Genomic DNA, 13,020 nt, shown 5'->3' with positions numbered 1-13,020 from the left:
GGTCGCCGCTGGTTTTTGAAAAAAAACACCCTCGTCGCAAGTTCGCATTAAATGTCTCTGTAACTCGATTGGTACAGAGACTTACGATGATTTCAGTAATGTACGTACACAATTACATTGCATACTGTACTATGTTAACTATTTCAATATGTTAGGTGGACGATATGTTTGTAATATACATAGCCTACAGCGGGGCTACTGCAATCGACGGATTTACGATTTCAAATGGTTCTGATCACTAAAATAATTATGTCCGCATTTGTATGCCCATGGATATACAGTATTTATGGACATTTATCACATATTAACTCTAAACAAGGTTGAAACAACGGACGTTTTAACGATTTGAACATGCACGCTTTAAGTGCATCTATATATAAAGATTCGTCAACAAAGCATTATCGTCGTATTTTTAAACGCTTACTGTGTGCTTGAGATACCACAGGACTACCAATACACGCTTTTGTTGGTGTGAACATATATAATTTTAAATGCAAAACTGAAAACAATTAGACCTGAATGCACTAGTTAAACGCTGGATGTGATGTGGCGTATGCAGTCCGTAATATCACAAGTATAAGTAAAATAATTATATTTTTCAGCAATAGTAAGTGTAATTGCACATTGTGTATTGTTTCTCGAATGTAATTTTACTCGGTTTTGTGTTTTCGTAGGTACGTAGCGTCATCAATAGTAAACGTTGCTGAAAACTTTAACTGTATGTTAACTTCATGCCCAAATAAAATTAATTTAAAAAAGCAATGCTTTTATTAAAAAAAAAAAATTCTAGCAAACAAATGTGTTTAAAATTAACGCATATATTAAAGGGTTAACAATTAAATCGCATACATTACTTGATCATAAAATAAACGGTCGTTAGCTTTAATCTAGATACTGGTCGTTAAGTTTTCAGCTACCAGGCCCATATATACTCTTATTAATTAATAACATTCAAGACCTATTACCATTCAACTACATTTCTATTATGAACTCAACATTTGCCCTGGTGTGTTTTGACCCTCACTTAAACATTATCCTTGAAAATCCTCGCCGAAATTTGCTTTAATGTATGCACTCGTAAATGTACGCTCATAGCATCTCCGACTAACAGTGTAATTTGTCATAAACTGTTCCCCTTTTCACGTTGAAAATGAAGCTCATCCCGTTCATTTAACATACGATAAACACGATAATGTAATAGAATAATTTGCATCATAGGCCCATTCAGTGTCATAATACCGTGAGGCAGATATATTGAATAAGGCGGTTCTTTTCAATCGTACCGCTAACTGTTAACGGTCTTGATTTTAAAAGCACTGTATCTTAAGCTATGCCGTGTGACTATCGCTTAATGTAAGCAGTGACTAGTTTTAAGTTGTAAGCTAATTTTCATGCGAAAGTCATTATCCTTTCGATATATGTTGGTACAAAAGCACACGTATGGTCAATGCTTATGAAATTTCCAATTGCATACAATATAGCTGTAATGGTTTTCTTTTACATAGTTAATAAAATTTAGGGACATCTGCATTCTTATTGTGTACGGGTATCAATACTCTAGTAGCTGTCGTGTTTTCATATTCATGTTTGTCGGAGTGCGAATAATATTGCTTTTTGTTTAATATTAATATAATAATACTGTATAATTGCACTCGCACTTTTATGAACAAGGTCGATATGTTAAGTCTAAAACATACGCATCAATAGTATTGAAGTCATTGTGACTCTGTTTGATAGGTTCTAGAATGATTGCTTCTTTACATAATTATGTTATTAATAATGATATTATTATTATAATTACAATAATAATAATAATTATTATTACTAGTATTATTGAATGGTACTGGTAAGGTGAGTCGTGCGTTGAATACCATGATTCATAATCGCCATTCGCGAGGAGAATACGGTAAATCATGTTTAGCCATATTGCTTTACAACAGTGAAAACGTTCACGCTCGGTTGGATTTGCAATGAACGGCGGGTGTTAAAAGGAACAGCCGTGCAGTATTGTTATAAGAGAGCTCAATAATGTTCACTCACAAATCGTCTAACTGTCCAAGGGCTAGTTAAATTGTGTGTTTTGGATATGTTTTGTGGAACGTGAGCTATGTTCACGTTTGTTGGAATAACTGTTTTAATTCTGTTTGATACGCTGGTATTACGTGTAAGCAGTGACGGTAAGATCAAACGAGTTTCTGTTTCTTTGTAGTTGAGTTGTATTCAGTAAATATAGGTCAGAGGTATGGAAGTATTAAAGTGAATATCGTTTACGATAAAATCCTTTAATTTTTTTTAATACGTTAGAGCTGGGTATTCACACTTATGTTGACAAAGTCATGTGCTGAGAAATTGTATGTTGACTGTTTAATTGGGAATTAAAACTAGATAGTAGATTTCGAAAAATTCTAAAGTTAAAAGCTGCATTGCCATAGTGCTCAAGACCAGTGTGTATTAGAGGGATCTGAGAGGAAAAGCTGCAGCCTAATAATTCACTTATAATGAATAACATTAAGTGGGCCCTTTCTTTTGAACAAAATGTTAAACACGAAAATTAAATTAAGTTATACTAATAAAATATATAGGACAATAATTATTCATAACAAAAATTATATGATGAAAAATATACATTAAGTGTTAGTGACATCAGTGGCAAAGCTTAGGAAAAATACAACTTCAACAATTAAAATATGTAAAATCATGAAAATGCATTAATACATAAATTATTTCATTAAAGGTTTTTTTCAAGGAATGTCTTAAATATTTTAAGTAAAGATACAATACAATTTTATTTTGTTATGAATATATTTATTTTATATTATCTGTTAATATAATATTTAAATTTTGAAAGTTATAACTACAAATTCAGTGTTTTTTTCACCATTTTGGGAATGGGGCCGGTCTCTTTGCATTGGGAAAATTCGCAACCTTTTGACTAAAATTGGGAAATTAGTGTTGTTGCTGTTTTGCTAAAAAATGCTTCAAATTTAAAATAGAAGTGTTTTCCAGTATAATTTTAAATAAGGTTGAACTGATATGGCTGGATGGGAGATGAAAAAAATTTTGAAAAAAAATATATATATGAATTTTTTTTTTTTTTAAACCTTCAATTGGGAATTTTTACGGCCCATTTGGGAAAAAGATATATTTTTTTGAAATGGGAATTGGGCTGAATACCGGACCCGATTTTTTACTAAAAAAACCCACTGAAATTGGATTTGAGTCTCAACCCAAATTAATTTAAACTGACACTTAAATGAATGAATGAATTTGTATAATACTTATTGCTTAAATATAATTCATTATTGTAGACATTAAATAATATGACAATCAACCTAACAGCAGTTTGAATGTTCTTTACATGCAGTAGATTAAAAGCAATATGTGAGAGTTATATTATTTAACTTATTACATTGGACTTCAACGATTATTCAAGAATCCTTAAAAGGTGTATTTTTCATTTAACAAAAAACATGTTTACATGTAATAGTGCTTTTGCCCCTTATTAAATTTGTTTTTTTAGGCTTCAATGTTAATTGTATTATGTGCACACAAATCACCAAGAACTTTTTCGTTTCTGATAAATGAGTGGTTACTGGGGAAGGTAAATGTTTGCTTCTTGCTAAAAACAAAGAATATACTGAAATAAAGTATGACATACTCTTAATGTTAATTTACAAAACAGAAGTCATACTCTGTGATTGCCCGCAGTTCAATCTCAAATCAAATCAATGCCCACACATTGTCTCCCATATGTTTATGATATAAGGGAATATAATTATTTGGAAAAGCTGCAATTCAAACTTCAGAATTAATTGAATTTCACTTATTCACAATTTATCATAGTTTACAAAGTAGAGGTTTACTTAAACAACCCAACTTTCTCATACCATGATACAATTCTTGATTGCCAGTGATTTTCAAATTTCTATCATTTATTATATGATATATTACTTTTTCAATTTATCATTTTCCTTATAATAGTTGTATCTCTGTTCAGCCATTTAAAACTAAATTTGTTTGCCATTTTGCATATTAGTACTTAGTAGCCAATCAAACTATCCAACTGATTATTTAGGAAATGATAATAAAAACCCAATTGCACATTATCTCTGAAAATTGATTAAAAATATTAATTAATTAACATCAATTACCGTAATAACTCTATGTTTTCGGACACGTAAAAATAATTATTTCTTTTCATGTCCGAAAACTTAGATACGAAAAATATACACAAAATACAGGTGTCTGAAAAATTAGAGTCGAAAATTGAAGTGTCCGAAAATAGCGTCAATTGTATCAACGACTACCGGTAATAGCACGCGCTTGTAAAATACCATTCCTCAAAGTATAAATTACAGTTAAATATGTTTGCACTGCATTTTAAATTACTTTAAATGCTTCATTTATGTGACAGAAAGTTACTACATTTGTACTTTGACCAATGAGTTCAAAGATGAGCCTGTGATGTACCGATACACCCTAGTATGAACCTGTAATTAACGCAATACAAAAGCAAACTATAAATTCTTTGTTGGTTCATTTCCGATATTTGTTGTCTAACACCTTCCATTGTTCGTAAAACTTGCAATAGGGTGCATCACACTTCGAAGCGTTTAGTATTTGTCACAGTTATATTACTGAGATGGGGTAGTACCATTGCGGTAGATAATGGAACTGTTAATTGGCACTACCCCTGGTAATTGTCATAACGTTTATGCTATCAGGCGAAACCATTGTTTAATACCTGTTTACAAGGTTATTTACCCAATAACGCATATGTAATGGTCCGTTGCCCTCAGGCATGCACCTGCCATGTTTTATGATGTTAATCTGGTTGTAAAACCCCATGATCGAAGTGTCATTAGATATTAAAAACAGGACCGAAATTTGGTAAAATAGGGCTGTAAAATATACTGTCCGAAAACTTAGAGACATTAATTATGGACGAAAACTCTTGTGTCCGAAAATTAAGAGTCACGAAAAAAGGGGTGTCTGAAAACTTAGAGTGTCCGAAAACATAGAGTAATTATGGTAGTTCAATTAATTTTATTGTTTGCTAAACTTTATCTTTTAATACTAGTCTTTAAGTATCAATAAATAGTTACTAAAGTATTTGGCGAGCTTTCTTCGTTGGGTGGCCATTCAAGTTGTAGAAAATAACAGTGTTTTTAATGCTGTTAGGAAATTAAGTACTTTTCTATTGAGATGGAAAGCGTTTGAAATGCTTTTTAACTCTTGCAGTGCTGGAACCGAATTTTAAGGCCTATGCAAACAGTTTGGATCCAGATGAGACGCTACAGAACATGGCGTCTCATCGGGATCCAAACTGTTTGCTATTCTTATATTATTCTTTGAAAAAAAAATCGAAAAAAATGCTAATTTTAGAAATTCAGCAGACAACATTTTAGCAGAAGACAAATTTTCCAGCATGCAATCTAAGGGTTAACTTTATTCATCTCGACTGATGATCCTTGAATAAAACAAAGATTTTCATATTTTTATAAGACGTTAGTGTTATCAGGCTTGTTTGAATATATCACAAATGTATATACATGTACTTTCTTTGTGAAAATTGTCTCTGAAAATGATAATTTTTCCAAGAAAACCTACATTTTTTTATTACAAATGTTAGAATGAAATTATGTTATTAGGTTGTGTAAACATATCATGTATAATATAATTATTAATTGCAAAGTTTTCCAATTATAGTCACATGTATCAAGTGACGAGCAAACTAATACAACCTTTGCATTGATAATGTTAAAAATACTTAATAATTATAATTAAACAAAAACCCAGACATCTTTCAAGCCAAAGATTTTAATCCTTCATCTTTCAGAATTCAAAATAATTATGAACACACTGCTGTACTTAAAGAGAGACCCTGACTGATTTAATTGTTTAATGTGCGGTGTGCATGTGTTTTCAGACTGCTGTTCAGGTATTCCTGATGAGGCCAGTAGCTGCAGAGGGATCTGCATTAAGGTAAAAGCCACTTGTAATTAGCTTTGCCATTTTCATATTTAAATTAGGTCTTAAAAGAGACATATCATTAGTACATTGTTTGTATTCAAGTTAGTGAATTTAGTTTGCATATCAGTGCTACATTAACAACATGCTTCACTGCCAGCCATCTGTAATTCTCTGTTTTTGGAATTTATATAAATTTAAGTTACAGGTAAAGGATGCATATCAGTTGTACATACAAAAATTAAGAACTTTATTTCATACCACAAAAATGCAATTCTTTATTTCTCTTACAGTGTTTTTTTCCTGCCATTTTAGGGCTCAGGGGCCAGGTCCCTTTGCATTGGAAAAGTTTTGTCGTTTTGACTAAAATTGATAAATTGTTGTTGATTGTTTTCTAAGAAATACTTTAAACTGAGAATAAAAGTGATTTCAAATTATATTTGCTACTCAGGTTCAATTCAAAAAGGCACTGTGAATATGAATGCAAAGTAAACACAAAACCAATTTGAATAAGGTTTAATGCAATCATAATATTTAGCGCAATAATACAGTAAAGGTAAAGGTAAGCTTGTAAAAAAGCACATGAAAAAAGTGGACAATTTTATACTGTAAAACAATAGCATGATTTTTTTCATAGAAGAATTATATTGTGTTTTCAATGCGTGTTGCTTTTTAAATGCATTTATTGCATTGTTTTACAAATAGGGTGTTTTAATGTTTATACACCACAATTTCTCTGCCAATACTAAGCTATATTTATGAGTCGACATGAAGTCTAAGTACCAATTATTTATGGTATCCCCATACAGGTGATAAATTTCATCTGTAGATGGCACATGACAACTAGAGAGCAAAAAGCTAGCAGTATTTAAAGGGACCTTTTCACAGATTTTGGCATGTATTTAAGTTTGTCATTAAATGCTTTATATTGATAAATGTAAACATCTAAAATCTAAAAAAACTCCAGTAAAAAAAAAACAAGAATAAAATTAAAGAAAGAAAAAAAAGTCACCCTCATCTGGGCTCCAACCACTGACCCCTGGAGTAAAAGTCTAACACTTAGATCACTATGCCATCCATGCTCATACAATGATTGGTGTATTTTATACTTTATATAAGCAATCCTTGTAGTGTCAAAAAATATAACGACAACAACAGAAATCTCCAAATTATTCAATAGTTTTGCGATGCAAATCTTTATAATTTTCAGGTTTTTAAATTGTTAAAAGATGCATATAATGGATATTTTAGAGCATGGCAAATGTTCAAAATTACTGTTTCCTCACAAATATCATAACTACAACATAAATTTGTGAATCTGAAACTTTGTTTTTCAATTTTGTCAATTTACTTAAACAAGAAATGTCCCTTTAAAGAGACTGGAAAGTAGTGTAAACAAAAAAGGCACCTTAGAATTCAGGTGCTGTGGGAAAGACAGCATTTACTTGTTTTAAGGTAGAGCCAGAGTTTGACAATTAGATAAATTACCAGTGATCTGGTATTTTTTACCACATCTCCTGTTATCAGGAAATAATCTTAGGGAGTAAATTACAGACTAACATTTTGTGTTCATTCATTTAAGAAGCTTTCTGAGCATCATTGAAACTTAAGAATCACTCCAAGGGCACAAAAACAGCCTTTACGTTCCCTTAATGCATTTTGTAAGTAATGAGTTATAAAGCGTTATCATGTATATTTTCCAGAAACCTAGAATTCTTTGAAGAGATATCCATTTTAATGCAACTCTGTTCCTTAACAGACGGAATGATCAACTGTCATGGGCGTACATAATATTAAGTCAAGACTTTAGAGTTAAAAGTAGTTTCCTTACTTGCTATCATATATGTAGTTCAGCTTTTGAAGTTATATATGATAGCACTCATTTAATGTGTCTGAATACATTTAAGTTAATGGTTAAAACTCAGTAATATTAACCCTTTCAGTGCTGGAACCGAATTTTAAAGGCCTTTGCAAACAGTTTGGATCCAGATGAGATGCCACAGAACGTGGCGTCTCATCAGGATCCAAACTGTTTGCTATTCTGATAGTATTTTTTGAAAAAAATCGGAGAAAATGCTAATTTTAGAAATTCAGCAGACAACATTTTAGCAGACGACAAATTTCCCAGCATGCAAAGGGTTAAGGATCCCTCCATTATTAAATAACTCAGAATGGTATTAAAATTTGTTCCAACATTTTATTTTATTTGGTAGTAAAATTTTAACGTATTAACTATTACATGGCTGTTAATCATGGGTGCCACCTCTCTTTTGAGATGCATTTGGGTGGAAATTTGCTTGTCACACAGGAAAAACTCATCAAAATGCTTTTTAAAACTCCACCATGCCACAACTGATAAAGGTCCTCACGTTACCAAATGGGTTGTGATTGTAAATTGTTTCTGTCCATTTTTGGATGAATTTATCTTCCCTGAATCACACTACATTGGCTGATTTTTAAAAATAACGTGAAATATGTTGATAAAACATATAAAACCTTATACCCTGTAAAATTATCCATGAAATTTCAAAACGCCATCTCGGAAGTTGCATTGGCTCATTTACTAATGAATCTCAAAAAAGAGGTGGAGCCCGTGATTAACGGCCATGTATTAATATAAAATGTTATTCATGGGGTATTATTTTGCATGCACGCTCAGAACAAAACAAATACCGGCCTTAGTTTGCTACCCATACCACCTCGGTCAAGTTTATAATTCTCTTTGCGGTATTGTAGTGATGATCCGCAATATACAAATTACACATTTGATAGTGTAGTAGTTGGTTATTTTTAGTTAAACAAATTGCTGTATAATATTATACTTTTATTGCTTCATTGACTGTGTGATGGATTTATTGCTATTTGTACAGGAAGATCACATTTAGTTGAACTTTTTATGGTTATGTTTCCCTATGAACAACTAAATGACTGTTAAATTGAATATTTTAAAAGTTAACCAATCAGAAATCAAACATTAAAGAAACAGAAATTGAAGTGATTCATGTATTCCTGTGAACTTATGCAGAAATCTTTTTGGTGATTCAACAATGATGAACTCCCTTTTTACTGACATGTTTGTTCATATTCTTATAATCATGATATACAATGGTAGAACATGTGTTGTTACAAGGCACCATGGCTTTTCATTACAAACTTACAATGGTCAAGAAACACCACGAAAAAACATGGAAAAACATGGTTGACCATGGTCATTAAAAAGATAGTGTACCATGGTCTATTATGTTCGTTAGTGGTTGTTTATTGACCATGATTAACCTTGAAAAACACTGTGATGCCATTTAACAAATAATGGCTTGGTAATATTGTGTTCAGATGAGCATGAAATGAAAAATCTAAAAGAATTTTGATAAAGAAATATAAATAAGTCCAATTTTTAAATTTTGCCGTCAAATCATGGTTTGAGGACTCATTTTCAAAGCTTTAAAGAGTGTTCAAAAATTTGCAAAATTACAATTTTTAAATAAATATATGTCTTAATGTCTATAAAATGTTTAGGCAGTTTTTAGCTCACCTGATTGCTCAGGTGAGCTTTTGTGACCGGTCTTTGTCTGTCGTCCGTCCGTCATCCGTCCACATTTGTTTGTAAACACTCTAGAGGCCACATTTATTTTCCGATCTTCATGAAACTTGGTCAGAAGATTTGTCCCAGTGATATCTCTAGTGAGTTCGAAACTGGGTAAGCTGGGTCAAAGACTAGGTCACAAGGTCAAAAAGAAAGAAAAACCTTGTAAACACTGTAGAAGTCACATTTCATGCCCAATCTTCATGTAACTTTGTCAAAATGTTTGCCTTAATGTTGGTTGAGTTCAAAAGAGGTTCTGGTCCGTAGAAAAACATGGCCACCAGTGGGCGAGGCAGTTTTCCTTATTTGGCTATAGAGAAACCTTGTAAACACTCTAGAAGTCACAATTTTTGCCCCATCTTCATGAAAGTTGGTCAAAACATTGGTTTTATTAATATCTCGGACGACTTCAAAAATGGTTCAGATCGGTGAAAAAACATGGCCCCCAGTGGGCGGGGCATTTTTCTCTATATGTACATGTATATAGTGAAAACATGTGAACACTCTAGAAGTCACATTTTTGGCCCAATTTTCATAAAATTTGGTCAAAATGTTTGCCTTAATGATATGTTGGTTGAGTTCAAAAGTTGTTCCGATCCTTTGACAAACATGGCCACCAGTGGGCGGGGCAGATTTCCTTATTTGGCTATAGAGAAACCTTGTAAACACTCTAGAAGTCACAATTTTTGCCCAATCATCAAGAAAGTTGGTCAAAACATTGGTTTTATTGATATCTCGGTCGAGTTTGAAAATGGTCCAGATCGGTGAAAAAACATGGCCGCCAGTGGGCGGGGTATTTTTCTCTATATGTATATAGTGAACACATGTGAACACTCTAGAAGTCACATTTTTGGCCCAATTTTAATGAAATTTGGTGAGAACATTTGTTTCCGTGATACGAGAGTTGAGTTTGACAATGGTTCCGGTCAGTTGAAAAACATGGCTGCCGGGGGGGCAGTTTTCTTATATTTATATAGTAAAAAAAGCTTGTGAACACTCTAGAAGTCACATTATTTGCCCAATCATCATGAAACTTGGTGAAAAGATTGGTTTTATATATATCTCAGATGAGTTCACAAATAGTCCCGATCGGTAAAAAAACATGGCTGCCAGGGGGGTGGGGCAGTTTTCCTTATGTGACTCGAGAGAAACTTTGTGATCGAACACTATAGAAGTCATCTTTTTTGCCTAATCATCGTGAAACTTAGTCAATACATTGCTTTTATTGATTTCTCTGACAAGTTGGAAAATGGCTCAGATGGTCGATATACACTTTTTAGCTCACCTGATTGCTCAGGTGAGGTTTTAGGATTGGTCTTTGTATGCCGTCCGTCCGTCCACATTTGGTTTGTAAACACTATAGCATTCACATTTCTCAAGCATTCTTTATCAAAGTTCCTGAAAGATCTCAGTCAAGTTTGATAATGAGCAAAATCACATAATAAATGCCATAATTATTGCCCTTAGATTGTCCAAATTTTCATTATATTATACAAAATCCTTATAAACACTCTAGAGGTCACAATTTTGTTTCAGATTTTATGAATCTTGGTCATGATTTTTATTTTTGTAAGCAAAGTTTGATGTTTGGTAAGGGGGGTCAACTCAAAATATAGGTAACCAGGTCAAATCTTACAAAAACAAAAACACTGCGCCAGAGTTTTGGTTCAATAATGATGAAACTTGACCAGGATGTTTGTGTGGACAATATCTAGGTAAAGTTTGACATTTGGCAAAGATTGAATGAACCGACTCCTCTCAGGTGAGCGAACTATAGGGCCATCTTGGCCCTCTTGTTACATTACACACAATAAGAAGCGTTTAAATAAAAACAAATCATTATCTTGGGTAACATGCATTTCTTGTCAAAGAAGTTAGACTCAGTAACAATAATGATCAATAGGTGCACAGGTTCTTATTTCCGTATAGTTTGCCAATGCAAACATAATGTGGTTTCGTCCTTATTTCTATAAATAACCTTCAATCATTCATCTTGTTCAAACAATATAAATGTCAGACCGTTTTAAAGTTGTCTCGTTTATCTTATAGGAAATTGTCATTTATATCAGCTCTTATTAGCGCATTCACTATGTTTGGAAAAAATGCAACCAATCAACGTGCTGACAGTTGTAAGTTTGTACATATAATCTTCCATAATAACTAACACATTACATGTTTTTTTTCGAAATTGGAACCATTTTCTGGCTCAAAATTCTGTCTCTTCCTTTGTCTGTGCACCTTTCAGGGATTGGAAATAATCAGGTAGATGCTCCAAATCAGATATATAATTTCTTATTTTACTATGATAGGTACAAACTGGCCTTTTACCTAACAATAACAGTTTTTTTTTATCTGATTTGGGGGAAAGGGCCTGGCCTCTTTTGAGGGGAAAAAAATGGCGCGAAACGCCGGATTTTGGGGAAAAAATCGCACGAAATGCCGGATTTTGGGGAAAATAAGGAAAGTCCTAAATAATCAATTTACCATATTGTACTGTTCTTAAAACAAATTCAAGGCAACAGATAATTTAATTATGCAATATTTTTCTATTTTCTACATTGGATCAGGTTAACTTATAAATTAAAAGGTTAAAAAAAAATAAAAAAATATTTTTGGGGGGGGGGGGGGAAATGAAATCTAGGGGAAAATTCCCCTGCTGGGGGAAAAAAATCGAGTGGAAAGGGCCGTTTTGGGCGGGTCACAAAGAAGGAAAAAAACCTGAATAAATAACTGTACAGTTGAATATTTGCCTACCCTCACTTGACATTCAATTAAAGGGCTCTTCAAGGGCATATAGGCTTAGATTCACTAATCATTCATCTTTATGTTTTTATTGCCATTGATTTATTTCGCTATTATAACATTAATGTTCTTCTTAACTTTTAATTTATATTGAAACATATATGTATAATAAGTTTTTTACACATTTTATATAAATTCATAAATATTTGACAAAATCGTATAGTCTCGCTTTAAATTGTTTGTTGAGATCAGCATAATTTTGTTGTGAGCTTTAAATTAAAATGGAATATACACCCAAAAACTAGAACAGAATATTGACACTAATGTTTAAGACTTACAATGTACCATATGTTGCTTTAACATTATCGTAAAGTCTAATCTGCTTTAATTTAGTTAAGTAAAGTTATAAATTAGTGTTTAAGTCTGGAACTTTAATAAATGTGATCATCACAAGAAAAACTTGGCATTGAAGCATGTGATTTATGAAATGCCCAGATGATTTTTTGTGTATCTTGATGGCAAAACCCAGCAACAAAACTGTTTAATTAATGCAGTGATAACCCCAACACCAGTCACTTATGAACAAGGCTCTTTCAATTTCATCTGTGAAATTTTAGATATGGTAGCCAAGATTGAATTTCATTGAGGAAAGAGGAGAAAGGGTAAAAGATAACATCTATTTGATGTTATTTTGTGATCTAGCTTCCATCAAAGATGTATAGCTA

At 32.4% G+C, this 13,020-nt stretch overlaps 1 protein-coding gene across 4 annotated transcripts in view; it reads left to right on the top strand.

Moving 5' to 3' along the window:
- Nucleotides 1-1,947: 1,947 nt before the first annotated feature.
- LOC127855309 (reversion-inducing cysteine-rich protein with Kazal motifs-like) overlaps nt 1,948-13,020 on the top strand; it is a 207,139-nt gene continuing 196,066 nt past the window's right edge. For 3 of the 4 annotated variants that reach the window (XM_052390768.1, XM_052390770.1, XM_052390771.1), the window contains exons 1-2: nt 1,948-2,177; nt 5,930-5,985. In XM_052390768.1, the coding sequence (XP_052246728.1) occupies nt 2,108-2,177; nt 5,930-5,985 (126 nt within the window). In that variant the 5' untranslated portion in view covers nt 1,948-2,107. The remainder of the gene's footprint in view (nt 2,178-5,929; nt 5,986-13,020) is intronic. The other variant, XM_052390769.1, reaches the window with a different exon arrangement.

This window comes from Dreissena polymorpha, chromosome 13 (assembly GCF_020536995.1).
Source record: "Dreissena polymorpha isolate Duluth1 chromosome 13, UMN_Dpol_1.0, whole genome shotgun sequence".
Classification (NCBI taxonomy): domain Eukaryota; kingdom Metazoa; phylum Mollusca; class Bivalvia; order Myida; family Dreissenidae; genus Dreissena; species Dreissena polymorpha.
Note: the sequence above shows the minus strand (reverse complement) of the source record. Positions and strands in the feature narration are given on the sequence as shown.